Here is a 21,301-nt window from a genome sequence, read left to right as displayed (position 1 = left end):
GAAAGTGGTTGAGAGCTGAGAATGTCTGGAGGAAAAAAAAAAAAAAAAAAATGAAAATGAGAACTATTTGGTCAACTAAAAACGTTTTCCAAAATTGATTCTTCTGCTTTTTTTCTGCTTATTTATTGTCTTTAATTATTTCTTTTTAGAATTTGATTTCTGCAGCAACTGGTGTAAACTTGACAACAGTTGATGATCCAATTCAGCGAAAATTTTTACCAAGTTTTTTAAGAGGAATTGCGGAAGAAAACAAACTTGTCACATCCCCGAATTTTGTGGTTACTCAAGCACTTGTAGCATTGTTGGCAGACAAAGGGGCCAAACTGAGGCCAAATTATGATAAAGCAGAAATTGAAAAGAAAGGTATGATACTTTTTTTTTTTCTTAATGCTAATAATTAAATCTTCAATTCCTCATTTATATTTAAGGAGAGACTTGCTAGAATAACGTGTAAATAAATATGCTCTCCAAAATGTACAAAACTTGTTTTAATCAAAGTAACTTTATTGGTTACTACAGAAATTTTACTTAGAAATGTCTTATTACATAATTGCATTTTTTGCCACTTCAAAAAAGTGAACGTGTGTATTCAGAGCCCTATAGCTAAGACATTCAGCCTTGGCTCTGCCATCTAAGGAAAGTAACGGGAATAACAGTTGATTCCTGCCGCCAAAGTACTGTTCTGTCTCTAATGCAGAAAGTTGTGCCACTCTGCTCTGAGAGTTCAGGGAGCCAAAAAGCAACTGCTGTGCCTCAACACCAGGCTGTTGCTGTGTTAAAGGGAGGAGAGGACGTATCAGCAACAGCAGCTTATCTCTGTCAGAGGAGGCTTTTTCCTGTTCAGAAAGCTCTTGCTCTTTGAACAGCCATTTTCCATATGATGGGAATAAGGCTATTCATAACTCTCTTCATAAGGGGTTTTTGTGAAATTTTAAAGGGATTTCTTTTTCTCCTAGTGTCAGAAGAGTGTTTTTTTTCTAATAGTTAACATGATTCCAACATTCTTGCAATATGTTTGTTAATCTCTTTCTTTTTCTGGGAATTATGGCTAATACTGTGTTCATTTGTGTAATTCTGTTTGGTACTCATCTAGGCATCATCTCATTGTTTTGTTTAAGCAGGTTTAATTGCCCATTTGTATGCCCATCCTTCCTATGATCCTTCTGCTGTAGGCCCTCTGGAGCTGGCTAATGCACTAGCAGCTTGCTGCCTCTCCTCAAGGTTATCTTCACAGCACAGGCAGTGGGCTGCTCAGCAGCTGGTTCGAACTCTCGCAGCACATGATCGAGATAATCAAACTACTCCTCAGACCCTCGCTGATATGGGGGGAGACTTACGAAAATGTTCCTTCATAAAATTAGAAGCTCATCAGAACAGGGTAAGCATGATTTCTCCCAAAATTACATGAATTTTAATACTCTGTTTTGTAGAATAGAGAAAAGGTAAAATATTGTTATTTTATGAATATACTGACCAAAATTTTTACCTCCAAAAGGTAACTTACTGGTAATTAAGCCCCTGCTTGAGGGTACCTCTGATGCAGAAAAGTGCTTAGCTTCTTTAAAGCTTCAATCATAGGGGAGATTAGTGTGTTCTTACAGTACATGAAGTAAACAGATTTACCCGAAATATTTTTATAGACTAGATCTTAATTTGCATCATTTTTTCTGTCATAGTAGTTAATATCTTTGTCCAGTTTTCTGTGCAGTCATGGAGCATTAGTCTGAATAAAGTGTATCCTCCTTATAAAGCATGATCAACTACAGTACACGATACTGTAAAAATAGAAAAACATATCTTGATTATTACAGTGTATATTAATACAGCATAGATTATGCTCTGTCCTCTTGGTTGGCATTTGCTTAGTATTAGTGAACAAACATGCCTAAGCTTTAGTTAGATTTAAATTTCAGTTTTATGATTATTACTTTGGTACTTGTAGGTCATGACATGTGTTTGGTGCAGTAAAAAGGGACTTTTGGCGACTAGTGGAAATGATGGCACCATAAGAGTGTGGAATGTTACAAAGAAGCAGTACTCATTGCAGCAAACATGTGTGCTCAACAAGCTGTAAGTTGATCCTTTATAGTAGTCAGATACTTAATTCAAGCTGTAATTGTGCAGGATAATGAAAAGAGCCAACTCTGCAATATCTCTTGCACCAACATTCTTTCGTTTTTTCTCTGGGATTGTTGCTGCATTTATGACATGAAAAGTAAATTAAATAGTTTAAAACAGAACAGAACTTAGATTTCAAGCTAGTAAAGAGTCGTGCTAAAGCCGTTTAAAAATATTATTAATTCATATAATACAAAATGAATAAAGTAAAAACTGTAAGGGACTGTCATAATAAAAAAAGTGAATGTCCCTTCAGTGAATTTCAGTAGACAGTTCTAATATGTAACATGATAATTATGAGTGTGGTCACCTGAGTCAAGTGTGAAAAAAGAATTTGTGACTTCTCAGGTTCGGGAACTGAATATAATTCTTCTTCATGAGAGTGTCTGGGAAGTACTTCTGTATAATTTGGATGTTTCCAAAAAAGAAGAAAGAAAAAGCAAAGATTAAAATCTAATTCTTTAGTGCAGCTGAGGTCAGTTTAACTCAGAAGGAAGAAGAAACAACAGTGAGCTAGAAGGCTGTTTCATAATGATCTCCTAGTGATTGTTTTAGTTCTTGTTTGCTTACTACTGTTAGATGCTGCCTTAAAAGGAATGAACAGAATGATGTAACTTGACTTCAGAAGGTATAATAAGGGCAGCATCTTCCTTTAGCAGAGATCTTTTGTTATTCATCAGGCAGAAAAGTATGCTTCCTGTACACTAGATTCAGAATTCAGTACTTTTTTGGGATTCATTGCTAAAAATCTCAGTAATGACTCTTTAAATACAAATGCAACACCGTTTGATTTGTATTCTTTAGTGCAGCAGGTAGGTGCCAGTTCTTCTATAAAGGTAGAATTATTTTTTTTAACATATAGAGATGAGCAAGTGAAAAGGCATTATCCCTTCTTTCTGATAGACTTATCTGCTCTTTCTTTCAGAAAATGTTTTGGTTTTCTGAGTTTAAAAGAACATTATTTAGATGCTTCTAGGCTACTGTTCCCTGATGCAGTATTACTACCTGTCATTTTAACTTTTTATGTTACAAGTGTTATGTTAGTAAGTTAATGTTGTTAACAACAGTTACAACATCCCATTGCCTGCTTTATTCACAAGATGAGTGTCTCTTACTTAAGCAAGAAAACACGAAAGATATGCCTCCTGTATCTTTAAAGATACAGGGGTAACACAGTATTTGTCCTACAATATGCATCCTGACAATATTATAGCCTTCATCTTCCTGTTACTTGTATCAGTAAAAAAACATACATGTTGGGTATGACCTTAAGGGCAATAAAACATACCAGTGGTCCTGTTACAGTTAGCCAAAGCAAACTGTGAAATAGGTTTTTAGAACAGTGTAACATGATTGTAACAGGAGAAAGAGTTAAAACTACAACTGAGAGCAAGATGTACCTCTTTCATTTCTTTTGTCCAAGCTATTCTACTTCATTTCATGACTTCCCAGAAAGTTTTGCCCTCACAAAAGATGTTAAATTTGAGATATAAATAGCTAAAGATAATTTAAACTTACATTCTAATTGAAGCCTAGCTTCAGGTTTCTTGCTGTGGAAATAGTGTCTCATTCTGTAATTTGAAGTGGTTTTAAATAGAATATAGAACTATGACCAGATGCATATATTACGTAAATCTGCAGTGATAGCAGGAGGACTCCAGATTTTAACTCAGTTATGTAATGAATTCATTTTTTTTTCCTGTCTGCTTAAAAGAAATACCCTTTCTAAATTATTTTATTTTATTACAGAGAAGGTGATTCTGAAGAAAGTCTGGGGTCGCCCAGTGACCTTAGTTTGTCTCTTGTCTGTTGGAGCATCAGTGGCAAGTATCTGGCTGGAGCTATGGAAAAGATGGTGAACATATGGCAAGTCAATGGTATGCTCTTAACTACCTGTGAATACTTTATGATACAACATATTTTTAGTGAAGCTGTTAAGCTATTGAATATTTGTTTACTCAAGTATTCAGCTGTGTATGCTCTCCAGTTTGAATGCCTACCATCTTCCAGAATGTCTTGTAAACCTATTTAATTAAAGGAGGGCACTAACTACAGATGGATGTGTGATTTACAATTAATTCAGTAGAAAATTGAGCAGCATGTGAATCCCTGTTGAATCAAAAGTTTAGGTGTGAAACTTGATCAGTGGTTTTTTTTTTTGTTTTGTTTTGTTTTTGGTCTGTAAATACCATTTCCCATAGCCTGCAAGAATTACCTTTCTACTTGCAACAGAGAGAATGCAAAAATTGACTGAAACAGGTGGAGGGAAGGATTCCTAGAGTATTAACTAGATGGAATGCCTTCTAATGAGAGTAGAATGATGAGCTTGGTTTATTTATTTGAACAAAAGAGCCTTGGAGGAAGAAGCTTATAAATAAATACATTAGGAAAATAAACTAGGAGAAGCTCAAGGAGGAAAAGCACCTATGTAAGCAACTGGGTAGTGTTGACACAAGAAGAAATGTAAATAATTTGGCCATGAATAACTTCAGGAATATTTCTAATGCTCACAAGATTGTGATCTCATATTTTATATGGAGGAATGACAGCTGGGGAAGAAATACTATAAAATTAATTGGATAAATTTATGAGACTGCATTGTGATAGAGGGGACTGAACCTGATCCAGGAAAGGCCCTTTCCAGTTCCATGGTTCAGTTTGTGAGCATCTTTAGGTGGATTCTCTTCCATTTTTAGTGTCATTTGTGCTGCAATTGACTAATGCAACATAATACCTTTAGAACTCCTTTGAGAGGAAGACTGTTAATCACTTTGTCATTTGTAATCTCTGAAACTTCATTCTGTTGGTTTGGGTTTACGAAAATCACCGGTTATACTCTGTATGTAATAGTTCATGGGAAAAGTGTAAATTTACTGAGTGCTGAAGAATTTAGCTTCCTTGCGTAGCAAAGTTATACAACGTAACTGATAATTGAGATTTGTTAACTAGATTTTGTGTCTGCATAGGATAGCGGATCATTGCTTTGTAGTCTTGTCACTTAGATGAATTTGTAGTGTGTCCTAGTCCTAAATAGGATTTCTTTTGTTGTTTGCTTTTCTTTATGAAGATGAAGTAGTTTTAAAAGGCTTTTTGGTCTCCTAGGAGGAAAAGGATTATTAGACCTTCAGCCTCACTGGGTATCTGCTCTGACCTGGCCAGAAGAAGGGCCAGCTGCAGCATGGACAGGAGATGCTCCGGAATTACTGTTAATTGGCCGTATGGATGGATCTCTTGGTCTTATTGAAGTTGTAGATATTTCAACCATGCACCGGCTAGAACTGGAACACTGCTGCAGAAAGGATGGTAGGTGACTGTATCACTATTTGAGTAGAAATTTAAATTATGTGTGTCTGTCTTCTCCCCAGCCCCACCCCCCCTTTTTTTTTTTAATAAGCACATCTATAATATTGGGTTTTTATTCTTGTTAATGTGGGATATGAATTCTGGTCCCTTACCTGCAAGCATCATTCACTTGTGTTCATGGGAGGAGAAAAGGCTGTGGGATCTCCCATCTGCACCTTGATTCCTCTACAGCAGAGGCAAATAGTTTATAGCAACCTCGTCAAATCCGGATATTTCCTTGCCGTTGTGTAAAATCAGTGTGGATTCCCTGCAGTGTCTACTCTGTCTGCAGACAATGTGTTGTCAGTGTCATTTGAGTTACTGAATTATTGCCATTTTTCCTTTATAGTTCCAGTCGTGATGTAGCATGTGTGAGTTTGCATATTGCTTCTTCAGGAAATTTGCAGGGCTTTTTGCAGACTCAAGGGAGTCAATATCTACATGCTGAGAAAAGCACAAGTTCTTGTCAATGTAGAAGCATCTCTATCTCAGATACATGTATAGGATTCAGTCTACATTTTTTCTTTTCCCTAGCATAGTTGTTTTTACCATGTCAAGAATATAAATTCATTTATTTTAACAAAAAGAAGAATGAAAAAACTACTACAAAATAATCTTAACACCTGTCATTACAGTGGTACTCGGTTTTATCTTTACAAATTCTAGAAAATTTTCAGACCAAGAATATGTTAAGTAACACTGGGGCGGGCAGGGTTGGGAGTTGTTATGCATTTCATATTTCAGACAATTGCACTGCAAAAACCTTTGACAGAAGTGAAGTTCAATATAGTTTAATTTTTGTGTTGTCTGTTTACAGTGTCTGTCACATCCCTTGCCTGGTTCAGTGAAGACAGACCATTTGCAGTTGGCTATTCAGATGGAAAATTGCTAATAGGAACAAAGGAGCCACTTGAAAAAGGAGGAATCGTTCTAGTTGATGCACATAAGGTAGAGTTAATCCTTTTGAAAGTAGTGTATAATTTTTTGTAGGTAAAGATCTGTTCAAGCTTTCTTTTCCTATTTGAAAGTGATTTATGAAGTTAAGTGTGTATTAAGAACACATACCTATGTTCTGTACTTAAAAGCATCTTGAGTGCTCCTGTGAATTGGTCTTGGTATTTGAAGCATGGTAGTCGCAGAAGGGGTCATGCTGTGACAATAAAACTATATTTGCCTTTTCTACTATGGCTGTTCTCCTTTCCTACCTCAGTTAGATTCAAAGGTACCTCTGGCCAATTGCCTAATGTTCATGAGCTGTGTACCATTAGGGCAATACATGCTAGAATTTCATTATATAGAAAAAGGAGGAAAAATTGTCTGCTTGGGGAGGCAGGGAGGAGAAAAGTCCAGAAGGATGTGCAATGAAGAGAGAACTTATTTTTTCCTCTGTGCTTTCTCTTTAGTCTCTCTGGGTAGCCTCAAGTTCGAATTTGATAGTTCTGAAAAGTTATGATCATTAAGATGTCATAATTACAACTCACGATTTCTGTAATGGTTTGAGAACGTTCTATCTTATTAGTAATTAAACATTATATCAGCTCTGAGAGTTAAATTTTGTCTGTTCTTACTGTGTTACTTCATACAGACTATTTTTTTGTTTAAATCCAATAGGATATGATTGTTAGTATGAAGTGGGATCCAAATGGTAAGATTCTCCTGACATGTGCCAGAGAAGAAACAGTGAAACTCTGGGGATATATGGGAGGAAGCTGGAGACGTCTGCATTCACTGTCCCATCCAGCTCTTGTGAATGGCGTTGCCTGGTGTGCTCTTCCAGGGAAAGGACAGAAGTTGCAGCTTTTACTAGCTACGTATGTAATTTAAAAAATTGTTTCTGTAGCTCTTTTGCAGGTCTTTCCTACCAGTCCCTAGTGTCCAGGGCAAAGAAGAGTGTTGTCTAAAAGTAACACTGACTCCACAAGCTGGTTGCCATGAGATCAGAAGGCTTCAGAATTCAAATTGAAAGAGTAGGCTCTGATTGTGTCACCAGATGTTTTCTCCATGGCATGAGCCCTGTGTGTAGTGGTCCTGCTTTTTTTTGCTTTGTTCAAATAATTTTTCTAAGAATATGTTTTTAGTAAAAATCGAAAAACTACATCGGGAAGGGATAGGAAAAAATGCATTTCTCTGTTGAGAACATGCCATTCCACTTCAGATTAGTTGATACAATATAGTTGTGTAAGAAGGTGGTGAAGACAACTAATATTTTAAGTTAATACCAGACCGCTGATATTTTGTTAGTCAATACCTTTACTTTGTTTTCTGATTTACCCTGACTTCCTGTAGAGGATGCCACAATGGTTTGGTGTGTGTCTGGACTGTTCCCCAGGACATAGTAGTCACGCTGCAGTCCAGCTCAACTTGCTCAGAAAGATGGTGGGACCAAGAAACAAGTGCCAAGGTAAAAGGAGTAAATTTGGTGTTTTAAGAAATTCTCTTTACTCATTCTGAAACTGGAGGAGAAGAACATGAGAGACTTACTCAAATATCAACATTTCCTGAGAGAAGACATTTGCTAAAAAAGTTTATATTGCATTTGTATATGTGTAGGCATTCTCAGAACAGGACATGAAAAATGGATTTAAATGGTTTCAATGGATTTTATTTGTCAAAAGATTATAGAATCATGGAATGTTTTAGGCTGGAAGGGACCTCTAGAGGTCATCTGGTCCAACCTCCCTACAAAAGCAGGGACATCTCTACCTAGGCTATGTCACTCAGAGCACCATCAGGCCTGACCTTGAATGATTCCAGGGATGGGGCCTCCACCGCCTTGCTGGGCAGCCCATTCCATTGGTCTGTCACCCATATGTTAAAGACTTTTTTTCTAATATTGAGTCTAAATCTATCCTTTCGTGGTTTAAAACCATTACTCCTTGTCCTATTGTTACAAACCCTTCTGAATATACCTTCCCCTGCCTTCATGTAGGCCCCCTTTAGGTACTGGAAGGTCACTGTAAGGTCCCCCCAGAGCCTTCTCTCCTCCAGGCTGAACTCCCCCAACTCCCCCAGCCTATCCTCATCATACGAGAGATCCTCCATTCCCCTGATCATTTTGTTGGCCCTCAATTATTTTTATGTTTCCACCTGTTCTCATTTTTTTTAAAGGTGATAAAGTTTTGCTAAAATTGAATGAGTTTAGAATTTTTTCCAGATAAAATTAATTCAAGATCAATCTCACTTACATGAACTGTAATGCGTTTAATGTTGATGATATTTTGTAAGTGGAGGAAAGATGATAACACCACAAAGATATTTGTAAAATGTTATTGTAGTATTGGTCTTTTTTATTATCTTATGGAAATTACCCCATCTCTATGGAAGCTCAGTATTTATTACAGAATACAGAAGGTGTTATGCTGTTCTGTTTTCTGTAAATAGTTCAGTGTTGTGTAACTATGAAATGATTTGCAGGATGGATACAGAAAAGCAGTAGAAGTCAAGTGTGTATTTCAACTCAGAGGACATATTACTCCTGTTCGGACTGTTGCCTTCAGTCCTGATGGACTGGCATTAGTATCTGGTGGACTTGGTGGTCTCATGAATATTTGGTCTTTGCGGGTAAGACTGTCTTTGACATGGCATGATTCTTTTTTTTTTTTTTTTTTTTTTTTTAAGAATGAGTATCTAAAATAGTCAAGTCATCAGACTAACTTTCTTTTTCTTTCCTCCCTCCCCCTCCCAGTATATTAGAAGCATTAGAGAAAGTGTGGCATAAAATAATGGTATAAAATGATAAAGAGTAAAATATAAATTGAAATTGTACTTAACATTGAAGTATTTTATATATTATGGTTCTACTATTGATACATTCTGTAGGCTTGGTCATTTTATTTAAGCTTTGTAGAATGAGCCACTCCTCTCTTTATAGTTAGTAGCAATACTCTGTTACTTTAAGAACTAGTCCAAGAGTCAGATAATGTGGATTGTTAAACATCTTAAAATCCTTAGTTACATTATATCCTTAATATGATAACAATACTAGAATTTTTTTGCTTTTAGCATAAACATTTCATTTTTTAGATAGTTATCTAACAGCTTGGGAGAGAGTGTAATCCCTTAGGAATGTGATTGTATGCATTTAAACAGCAAGGTAGCTGTGCGTGCACACTGACTCAAAACGCTTCTTTCCTTAGGATGGTTCGGTATTGCAGAGTGTGGTCATAGGTTCTGGAGCTATTCAGACTGCAGTATGGATACCTGACGTTGGAGTAGCTGCTTGCTCTAACAGATCAAAGGTGACACTATGTGTTAAAGTAATGTTTTTTCAAATTTTTAACTAAAAGAAAATGCTGTTTTTATCACCCTCCCAACCCCTCCTCTTTTTCTGATTTTTTAAGAAATATGCAGATAGAAATAGCTGTTATATTTTAAGGACACACTGTTTTGGCTTTCAGCTATGCCCTGACCCTAAAAAGCCTGGTTTTTTTTAAATAGTATCCCATGTTTAATTTAGGGGAGCAGGGTGGTGCTTATGAAGGATGCTGCACACAGTTACACATCAGCTTCTCTGTTTAATTACAGTAGCCATAAATGAGCAACAAAAATAGGCAGAAAACATAAAGAAGAAATCTTTCATTTCCCCAGCAAACCTGATGCTTTTGGGATCTAACTTAATCTAAAGCAGCCTCAACCTCAGATATTTTTAAGGAGCTGCAAAATTTACTTCAGCGTTTGTTGTGTCAGAAACGGCTGGCATCTGAACAGAATTTTCCGAAGAGCTGATTATTTCAAAAGATGGCAGTCTTTGCAAACGAAGATAAATATGGCAGAAGTTATGAATCCTTTTAGTGGAGTCAGGCTACATGTGATTCTAAGTATTTTGGGATTCTATAAAAGTCTTTTCTGAATTCAGACCAAATATTGTAGGTCATACTATAAGGCAAATCTTTAAGGTGTTATACCTTAACTAAATGCTAAACTAAGGTTACATCATTCAGGCTAATGATCTCTGCTTGTTACCATGTTTGCATTCTGCAGTGGAGTGATAATCATAGTGTTGCCATGGAATGTGAGGGAGTGGCAGATGGAGATTGGCTGCTCTGTACCGTTTGTCAGCAGATTATTCACTAACAAACAAAAATATTCAAGCTTATGTATTTTCTGGCCCCTGTGGAAACTAAGATGATTGGTGATAAAACAATGGAGCTGAATAATCCTGCTTTTAATTTCTAATGTGTCTTGTGACTGCTTTTAAACAGGATGTGTTGGTAGTGAACTGTACGTCAGAGTGGATCTCTTCCAATCATGTCCTTGCAACATGTAGGACTGCACTGAAACAGCAAGGTGTTCTAGGATTAAATATGGCTCATTGCATGCGAGCTTTCTTGGAACGTTTGCCAATAATGCTTCAGGAGCAGTATGCTTATGAAAAGGTAAGAAGAGCTAATGCAAACCTGTAAAATTTGTGTCTGGCATGAGGTTGCTGTTCAGCTCTCAGCTGGTTTCTGTCTTTCACCACAGAGAACCCAGAAGACTTTCCTTCGTCCTATTTGCAAATGCCTTTCAGTATTCTCTAAGCTAGTAGTCTCTGAACTGCTGAATGTTTAAAATGTTAGAAAAGCTTTGGTTAAGCATGGAGGAAGGTATTTTTCTACAGGGCTAGCTTTGAAGGAACTCCTATTTCTGAATTGATTAATATATATTTCTGACTTTGCATGTTTAATTTCTCCCACTCTCCCCCCCCCCTTTAGCCCCACGTTGTTTGTGGAGACCAGCTTGTTCATAGTCCTTACATGCAGTGCTTGGCATCCCTCGCTGTGGGCCTTCACCTAGATCAGCTCTTGTGCAATCCTCCAGTACCACCTCATCACCAGAACTGCCTCCCTGATCCTTCAGCCTGGAATCCCACGGAATGGGCCTGGCTAGAGTGTTTCTCTACCACCATAAAAGCTGCTGAAGCCCTGGCCAAGGGAGCACAGTTCCCAGAATCCTTTAGTGTTCCAGACCTGGAGCCTGTTCCAGAGGATGAGCTTACTCTCCTAATGGTAAAATGTGCTATATTGTCTCAACAGCAAAACATGTTGTTATTCAGCATATGGTATGGTGCAGTTAACCTCTCGGAACTGTAAAGATTTATATTCATTAGCATAAACACCAGCCGTAAGTGTAAGCTTATTTTTTAATTAGCTGGTTAGAACATACTGCAAAGATTGCTTTCTGTGTGTGTCATGTGCATGTCAGTTGCATATTAAAAACCAAACCAACTGAAAAGTGCAACAGTAATTTTCATATAGGATAGCAGCAAGAAAGGTAAAGCTTCACAGTGCTATTTTTAGTGTAACTCTTTGTCACTTTTCTACACTAAATTATTTTGCTAGTGCCAATGTCTTTATGGTTTGTTATGGTACGTGAAAGAAATAGAAGTTTTGGATTAAGAATTTTTTATCGGCAAGCTTAAAAAAATTTAAGCCAGTGCTTGCAAGTAACCCTTCAAAAAGCCATAAGCATTAATAAATAGGAAAATAATGAATTTTGTTCAGTTTTCGTTTCTTGATTTGGATTGCAAGTCATGGATAATAGTGTCATTGCTAGATATCTGTAGCAAAGAAATAGGCCTGTGGACTAAAATAAAGTATTTGAGTCTGCACACATTTGTTCTCATGGCTCTACCATTTAGAGTCATTTGAATGTCAGTATTGTTTTTAGAAAGGAAAATATCTGTTACATAACAGAAAATTAATGTGCATCTCTTTAAGTGAGTGTGGTAACTGTGGCTTATCATTGTGTAGGATAACAGTAAATGGATCAATGGTATGGATGAACAGATAATGTCTTGGGCAACATCAAGGCCAGAGGTTGGTAAAATTGATGGTTTGGGGTTTTTTTAACTCTTTTTAAACACCATAAGCTGTTGAAAATACTCTTGTTCTAAAATATTCTTTCGTGCTGTTCCATAGGATTGGCACTTGGGAGGCAAATGTGACGTGTATCTGTGGGGAGCAGGAAGACATGGACAGTTAGCTGAAGCTGGTAGAAATGTCGTGATACCAGTAGCAGCACCTTCTTTCTCACAGGCTCAGCAGGTATGTGATCACTTAAAAACAGGAGTTCCTCATTTACCGTGTATTCTTTGTACAGTTTGTCAAAATTTCTCTCTAAATATGTTTTCAATTTGTTGTTTGGATTGACTATAAATTACCCCCAAAGCACATGTTTTCACTAAAGAGGAAGTCTAATTAATTAACTTGACAAATTCAAACTGAGAAGCCATTGAAATCTGACAAAACAAAATTATTTGATCTGTGCATGATTTGACAATATACCTGCACAGCTTTAACATAATACATGTGCCAATATTGGTTTATGGAGTAAAATTGGAATAACTGGCATTCAGAATGGAATGGAAAATTAAATGCTCAGGTAGGAGTATATTGTGATTTCTGCCACTGGAAGAAAGTTTGCCAAAAGTAGTAGCAAGTTTCAGTGAAGTAATTTTTATTGTGGTGCTGCTTCTAACACAAAAATTGTCAAAACTCCTTTGTGTCTTTCTAAACCAGGTTGTGTGTGGTCAGAACTGTACTTTTGTCATTCAAGCTAATGGCACAGTTCTGGCTTGTGGAGAAGGGAGCTATGGGCGGCTGGGACAGGGAAATTCAGATGATCTTCACGTGTTAACAGTCATTTCGGCACTGCAAGGTAAAATTGTTGGATGTGAAATGAGTCAATCTGACAGAGCACAAATGAGCATTTGGGTAAATATAATTATTTGTGTTGATGCTATTTTTGCAGAATTATGCATTAAAATACCGTAGTCCTTAATTTCAAAATTCAACAAATAAACTAGGTGTTCATTTTATTGAAGTAATAATATGCTAAAAATTCTTAATTTTAAGAAGGCTTCAGGGAAAAGTGTTTGCTCAGAATAGGAATTTTCATTTCAAAACTAATGGCAGGCCAGAAACATAGGTTGTACATGAGAAGATGAAGGTATTGTTTAAAGCGAAAATAAATAAATTGCTGTAATGAAACCTGTTACTGTGGGTGGCTCCTTTCCCAGACTTCATTGGCTACCACTAGGGGCACTTGGATAAAGAGATTATTATAAACTTTGTTTTCTCATTTGTCTTTAACAGGCTTTGTTGTAACACAGCTAGTGACCTCTTGTGGATCTGATGGACATTCCATGGCTCTAACAGAAAGTGGGGAAGTCTTTAGCTGGGGAGATGGAGATTATGGCAAACTGGGACACGGGAACAGCGACAGACAACGCAGGCCTAGACAGATCGAGGCTCTGCAAGGAGAAGAAGTAGTGCAGGTTCCAAAATACTTTCTTGTCTCCTACAAACTACAGATGTTGTAACGTGCTGTTAGGAACATTCCAGAACCATTGCCAGTCTTGATGGTTTGAATTCATATATTGAATTAAAACAGTACTTCTGAGCATTGTGAACCAAGTTGATAATTTCCAGTTGAAGGATGTTAATATCACAGAGCTCGTTGTTGATGTGTGATGTTAATTGGCAGTTGTTACTGCTGACAAAAATTAGAGCATAGAAGAGAGGGATGACCAAAAGATTGTCAAAATACAGACATGATTTAGAAGCTTCCTTTGGTCTTTGTTAGGTGACTTTGACCTACAAAAATAGATACTGAGACATCCTCCTAAGTGCTAAATATACATTGTAACAATGCGAAAATAAACACATTTGGCTGGATGTTTCTATATAAAACTATTTGTACATAAAAGCAATATGCTTGCAGAAAACAGTAGTTGGTAAATGAATAAAACACCTGAAAGCCTTTCTTCATGCAGATATCCAGCTGTCCCCAATGTTACTATTGAGAAGAATAAGAGATAAGTTGTTGGATAAATCATTAATACTAAAATATCTGTATTTTAGCTTCTTATAAAAGCGAATATAGTTTAGGAGGGAAAAAGGGTCTTACAAGTTTGCATGTAATAGCTAATATAATTTTGCCTCCAAATTGAAAAAGTGTGTAAAAGTTATGTTTGTTTTGCTTCCAGATGTCTTGTGGCTTCAAACACTCAGCTGTGGTGACAGCAGATGGCAAACTTTTTACATTTGGAAATGGTGATTATGGTCGTTTAGGACTTGGAAATACTTCCAATAAGAAACTTCCAGAAAGAGTGACGGCGCTGGAAGGTTACCAGATTGGACAGGCATGATTTATCTAAAGCTAGCTTTGTTTAAAGCTGATGTTTTAAACATTGAAGTGTTCTGGGTTTTTTTAACCTTGGCTTATATTTTGGTTATGATGGCAGAATTTGACCATGGATAATCTTTTAAATAATTGCTTTCCTGACTCTGTTGATCTGGAAAACAGCCCATTTTTTTTAATGTTTTAACATTTCAAGATTTAAGCATTTTTAAGCATGAATTTATGAACTATTTTATATTCTTAAACAATGAGCTTGTGTAGCATACTACTGTCCGTGGTTCTAGGAGCTGAGAGGAAGCAAAGTACTAAAGAGTACTGCTGTAGTCCCGAGTATCTTTAAAACACAAACAATGAAAGTTTTCATGGTTTTAAAAGGATACTTGTTTTTTAAAGCACATTTTTTCTTTTCCTTATGACAGTTGGGGTGTATGAGTTCGTAGTAAGGTAGCAAAAAGATGGTAATAATGTATTTCTCTCAACCAGGTGGCCTGTGGTCTCAATCATACTGTAGCTGTGTCAACAGATGGCTCAATGGTTTGGGCTTTTGGAGATGGAGATTACGGTAAACTTGGCCTGGGAAATTCCACTGCAAAATCCTCACCACAGGTTAGAATTCAAAGAGAAATTATTCTTTTGCACAAATTTTCGGTGGTGGTAAAGATGTTACACAGTGTTCATAGTATGTTGTTCAGAAGTTAAATTATTAATTCCACCTAGTGTACTGTTCTAATCCAATCTGGCATAAATAATTCTCATGATATGTTATGCTGAGGCTGGTACTTTGAAGCATTTTATAGAATCATGGAATGTTTTTGGCTGGAAGGGACCTCTAGAGGTCATCTGGTTCAACCTCCCTACACAAGCAGGGACATCTCTACCTAGGCCGGGTCACCCAGGCCCCTATCAAGCCTGACCTTGAATGATTCCAGGGTTGGGACCACCACCACCACTAGGTCTCTGTGCAGCCCATTCCAATGATCTATCACTCTTATAGTAAAGAATTTTTTCTAATATTGAGTCTAAATCTATCCTTTCGTGGTTTAAAATCATTACTCCTTGTCCTATCATTACAAACCCTTCTGAATACACCTTCCCCTGCCTTCATGTAGGCTCCGTTCAGGTACTGGAAGGTCACTGTAAGGTCCCCCCGGAGCCTTCTCTTCTCCAGGCTGAACTGCCCAAACTCCCTCAGCCTGTCTTCATATGAGAGGTGCTCCAATCTCTTGATCATTTTGGTGGCCCTCCTCTGGACTTGCTCCAGTATGTCCACATCCTTCTTGTGCTGGGGGCTCCAGAGCTGGACACAGGACTCCAGGTGAGATCTCACCAGCGCAGATTAGAGCGGCAGGATCGCCTCTCTTTATCTACTGGCCACGCTTCTTTAGATGCAACCCAGGATGTGATTTGCCTTCTGGGCTGCTATTGTACATTGGTGGCTCATGTCCAGTTTTTCATCCACCAGCACTCCCAAGTCCCTTTCCACAGGACTGCTCTCCAGTAAACCCTCTCCCAGTCTATACTGATAGTGCTGGGTACCTTGGCCCAGGTGCAGGACTCTGCCTTTGTCCTTGTTGAACCTCATAAAGTTCATCTGGGCCTACCTCTCCAGCGTATCCGGGTCCCTCTGGATGGCTTGCCGTCCCTCTGGCATATCAGCACACCTCCCAGCTTGGTATCATCTGCAAACTTGCTGAGGGTGCACTGGATGCCACTGTCAGTATCATTAATGAAAATATTATACAACACTGGTTCCAGCAGAGACCCCTCAGGGACACCATTCATCACCGTCCTTCATCTGGACATCGAGCCATTGACCATTGCTCTCTGGATGCGACCATCCAGCCATTTCTTTATCCACTGAACAGTCCACCCACTGAACCTGTAATTCCCCAATATAAGAGATTAGGATGTTGTGGGGGACTGTGTCAAAGGCCTTGCAGGAGTCCAGATAGACAACATCCATAGGTCTTCTGTTGTCAACTGATGCAGTCACTTCATTATAGAAGGCCACTAGGTTGGTCAGGCAGGACTTGCCCCTAGTAAATCCATGATGACTACCTAGGATTACCTCCCTGTCCTCCATGTGCCTTAGCATGTCTTCTAGGAGGATCTGTTCCATGATATTCCCAGGCACAGAGGTAAGGCTGATGGGGTGGCAGTTCCCAGGGTCTTCTTTTTTGCCCTTTTGAAAGATGGGCATGATGTTACCCTTTTTCCAGTCACTAGGGACTTCATCTGATTACCATGACTTCTCAAATATTATAGAGAGTGGTTCAGCAACTGCATCAGCCAGTTCCTTCAATACTTTGGGATGCATCCCATTAGGTCCCGTGGACTTATTTACATTCAGATTCCTCACCTAGTTGTGAACCTTGTCCTTGCTTACAGTGGGAAGGACTTTGTCTACCAGATCCTTTTCCTCTGGGCCACCAACTTGAGGGCTGTGAAGAAAAGGGTTGCTGGTGAAAACTGAGGCAAAGAACTTCTTGAGTACCTCAGCCTTCTCCTCGTCCAGTGTTACTAATTCACTGTTGTTTATCACAAGCGTGGGTACACTTTCTTTGACCTTCTCTTTCTGATTTAGATACTTACAGAATCCCTTTTTGTTTTTCTTTGTATCCCTTGCTAAGTTGAGCTTTAGCTGCACCGAGATCTTTCTGACTTTATCCCTACATAACAGGGCAGCTTCCCTGTATTCCCCCCAGGACACCTGTCCCTATTTCAACTGTTTGTGCAGTTTCACCTTGTTCTTTAGTTCACCCAGTAGTTTATGACTCGGCCATGATGGTCTTTTTCCCTTCTTGCCTGATTTTCTACATATGGGTATCAAGAGCTCTTGTGCTTTATGGAAAGCCTCCTTAGAGATATGCGTGCTCTGCTCTGCTCCTTTATCTCTGATGACTGTGGCAGTTTGTTTTCCTAAAGTCTAGGGTGCTGACTTTGGTTTTCATCTGTTCTACACCCCTTAGCACAGTGAACTGAACCAGTGCATGGTCACTGCAGCCCAGGCTGCCTCCAGTCTTGATGTCCCCAAGGAGTTCACTAGTGTTGATCACCATTAAGTCCAAAACCACATCTCCTCACATAGGGCTGTCTATTACTTGCTTTAAAAAAGTTGTCATCCAGGCACTCCAGGAATCTCCTTGATTGCCTGCAGATTGCTGTACTACTTTTCCAGCAGATGTCAGGGTGGTTAAAGTCCCCCAGTGGGATGAGAACCTGCAAGTGAGATGTCTCCTGGAGCTGGAGTATGAAGGCTTCATCAGTAGCCTCCGCTTGATCAGATGGTCTATAGAAAACACCAACCACAAGGCTCCCTTTATTATCATGATCCCTAATTCTTGCCTGTGGGCTCTCAGACTTCTCGTAGCTCTTCTTCAGGGACAACTCTTCACAGTTTATCCATTCTTTAACATAGGTAGCAACACCTCCCCCCCTTTTTCTGCACCTATCTCTTCTAAGGAGCCTGTAGCCCTTGATAACCACACTCCAGTGCTAGGATTCATCCCACCAGGTTTCAGTAATAGGCACTGTGTCATAGCCTTCCTGTAGCACGGTAGCTTCCAGTTCCTCTTGTTGGTTGCCCAGGCTTTGTGCATTGGTGTAGAGACACTTCAGCTGGGCTGCCAGTCGTGTCACCTTCCTAGAGGGACACTCTTATTTCTCTAAGGCGTTTCATGGCTGCTGCCCTGTTGGTTCCTCTTTCCTCAGAAGCCCCTGGCTCATCCCTGTTAGGCCTTGCTTGTAGTGCAGTATCTACCTCATGCCTCAGGGCAACAGCTTGATGGCTTTTATATCAGTCACCCCTTTCCTCCAGCTCTGGTGTGTCGTCCCGTCTCTTTGGACTGATAATCCTGACATTATTATTAACCTTGTCCCCCTTCCCGTTTAAAGTCCTGTTCACCCCTATCCCCCTTCATATCTCATTTAAAACTTTGTTTTTTAAAGCTATTTTGCATAAATAATAGTGACCTTATCTCAGTGGCAATAGAAATAGTTAAAATCTAGGATAAGCTTAAAGAAGAGAGCTTTCTTACTTTGGAATTTGGGGGAAAGGTGGTTTACACACTCATTTACTTCCTCCCATGCAACTCCCTGTTCACTCCCAGTGAAAAAAAAGATATTTTGAATCATTGTGCATAAAATAAGGTGTCAGTTCCACTGAAGAAAACGAGAAAAGTTGTGTCTCAGCTTCCTGTATTAATGTACAGGCAATAGAGTAATCCTACGGTGTATGCATTGTACATTGGGAATGATAAAATTGCCAATTTGGAAGCAGGAGTTACAGATTAAATGTTTGCTTTCAGTTTATATCCTTATAATAACCATAGCTCTTTTTCCTTTCACTTACCCCTTAGAAAGTGGATATTCTTTGTGGAATTGGAATAAAAAAAGTTGCCTGTGGAACCCAATTTTCTGTTGCACTGACAAAAGATGGTCATGTGTATACGTTTGGACAAGGTAGGACAATATGATATTTGAACCTTTGCAACTCTAGGTTTGCATGTATTGCAAGTGAAAAGAGAGAATATTAAGACATACTTATAAGGTTGACCTAATGCTGTTTTTTAGATCCGTGCTGACCTAATTTGGATTTTGTAACTTCAACAATGCCATTTTAACATATGCATAAAATCCAGTTTTGTAGCTTTATCTAGTTTGATGACAGGATAGCCTTGCAGTTTGCTAGTTTACATTTTGAAGAGTGTTTTCCTAAAATTCAGATTTCACATGTCAAAAAACATTGGGTTACTTAAAAGTTTACTTTGTCTAGTAAAGCATATGCCTACACAAACTGTTTAGAAATCTGGACAGGAGAGTTTCCAAGTGCACCGAACGATACGTGTTTAAACTTCTCAAATATGTATTATCAAGCCATAGCTTTATATGTAGAAGTCTTGTTTTAATAGAACTTGATCTTGTTTCAGAGTTCAAGTGAAAGTAACTGCTTTAGCAATATTAATGAGCACTGTAGGAAACACAGTTTTGCAGGAAACACTAGATTTCTGCCTAACCAACTGCACTCGTGTCCCAGTTCCAAGAATATGTAGAATTGCTTTTTTTCCCTCCCTGACTTCTGCCCCCAAGTAAAATTAGCTTTTTAGTGTTCTGTATACATATAGACGTGTGCTTGCAATTTTAGATCGCCTGATAGGGTTGCCAGAAGGTCGCGCTCGGAATCACAACAGACCCCAACAAGTTCCGGTCCTGTCAGGAGTCTTCATTGAAGACATAGCTGTGGGAGCAGAGCATACGCTAGCCTTATCTTCTACAGGGGATGTGTATGCGTGGGGCAGCAACTCTGAAGGGCAGGTACGTACTCTTCCCTCTTTATTTCTGACCTTTATAAGGCTAGAATTTTACTTTACAGTTGTCGTTACAATACCTTCCTTTGTAGCAGAAAAAAGCTTTTAGTTTTGTTCTCCTCCTTCCCCTCCTCAGCTGCAATAACATTTTAGGCTTTTCTGTTAAATTCTCTTTTATTTCCTATGCTCTTACACTGAAAACATTCTACCCAAATTATTCTAATCAAAGCTTTTTTAAAAACACTACAGATTTTTACCTGATTGTTGAGATGTCATAATTTTTTTCCAACATAATAAAATTTATGGTTAGTGTCAATCAGATTCGTGAATTCTTTAGATGCTTTTCATAAAGAAAGTATAAATTAATTTTTTAGGAGTTACTTTTTAAAGTCAAAAAAACTATTAAATAGTAAATTCTCTCCTTTCTCTGGGACCCTAATTTTGTCCCTGACCTTAAAAGTCCGTTATGCTCCCTCACTCCATGTGTAACTCAAATTTTTGAAAGGACTTGCAGCTTTATGACATGCTACAAGTATGTAAGAGCGAGCCTCTTGATACATTAGCTCTTTGTTCTTCAGGAAGCTTGGGCAAAGTTTGTCCTCTGGTATTTCAGGACTGAGTTTTTGAGAAGGGTTGTTGAGCAAGTTGTTTATATTAGTTTCTTGAGAGGAACCTCTTTGGTTTTCCTTTTTTCTGTTGGGCACTTACTTCGTGTTTCTGCAATAGAAAAACACTGTTAGGGTGAAGAATTTAGAGAAACTTCATTCTGAAAACCTGTTTTATATGATTTTCCTGCAATGCAAAAAAAATGTTTTCTATGAAGTAGTTAAAAAAAATTCTGTTCTTCTAATATGAAAATTTCCCTTTTAGAATATTAAATTTGAATATAATCTGAAACTCAGTAAAAAGTCTGAATAACTTCAGTAAACTTTCTCTTTACACAAATTGTGCTTTCATAAACTATTGTAGGAGTTTATGTTCTAGAGCAAAAACGGTATTCAAACACCACAGAAGAGACATGAGCTATGTTGTCTATGCATGAGAAAGACTGCAACATGGATGACTTAGCATCATAAATCAGTTCCTCAGTTTCCAAAAGAGCTTGCAAAAAGTCTCCAGCCGTTCTAAGGTCTCTGACACCTAGACCTGCTACTCCTGCTGAGTACAGATCCAATATTCTATTGAACATGCCAGCTAGGTAAATGGCAGTGTAATAAATGATATATACAGTAACTATTTTCTATCCCAATATATTCTGTAGATAAGGACAATTTTTGCTCAGAGGGTTTTAGAAATATCATCAAAGTTGTCAAATCTTCTTTGTCGCTTTTACGTCTGTTATAAATTGCCAGCTTGGACTGGGCCATACCAACCACGTCAGAGAACCAACCTTAGTAACAGTCCTGCAGGGA

General features: G+C 38.2%; 1 protein-coding gene across 1 annotated transcript in view; it reads left to right on the top strand.

Annotated features, from left to right (window-relative positions):
- HERC1 (HECT and RLD domain containing E3 ubiquitin protein ligase family member 1) overlaps nt 1-21,301 on the top strand; it is a gene marked incomplete at its 5' end in the record, with an annotated part of 61,823 nt that overhangs the window by 33,708 nt on the left and 6,814 nt on the right. The window contains 21 exon segments of the mRNA XM_008935720.1: nt 150-363; nt 1,173-1,378; nt 1,943-2,070; nt 3,868-3,995; nt 5,221-5,421; nt 6,278-6,408; nt 7,072-7,271; nt 7,747-7,861; nt 8,875-9,021; nt 9,597-9,698; nt 10,662-10,835; nt 11,154-11,447; nt 12,192-12,257; nt 12,360-12,485; nt 12,960-13,098; nt 13,536-13,717; nt 14,429-14,584; nt 15,067-15,189; nt 18,942-19,044; nt 19,727-19,896; nt 21,242-21,301. The exon segment at nt 21,242-21,301 is cut by the window's right edge and continues 15 nt beyond it. Coding sequence (XP_008933968.1) covers nt 150-363; nt 1,173-1,378; nt 1,943-2,070; nt 3,868-3,995; nt 5,221-5,421; nt 6,278-6,408; nt 7,072-7,271; nt 7,747-7,861; nt 8,875-9,021; nt 9,597-9,698; nt 10,662-10,835; nt 11,154-11,447; nt 12,192-12,257; nt 12,360-12,485; nt 12,960-13,098; nt 13,536-13,717; nt 14,429-14,584; nt 15,067-15,189; nt 18,942-19,044; nt 19,727-19,896; nt 21,242-21,301 — 3,165 coding nt within the window.

The sequence above is a fragment of the Merops nubicus genome, unplaced genomic scaffold, assembly GCF_000691845.1.
Source record: "Merops nubicus isolate BGI_N331 unplaced genomic scaffold, ASM69184v1 scaffold1992, whole genome shotgun sequence".
NCBI lineage: Eukaryota > Metazoa > Chordata > Aves > Coraciiformes > Meropidae > Merops > Merops nubicus.
This window is presented reverse-complemented; position numbering and strand designations above follow the sequence as displayed.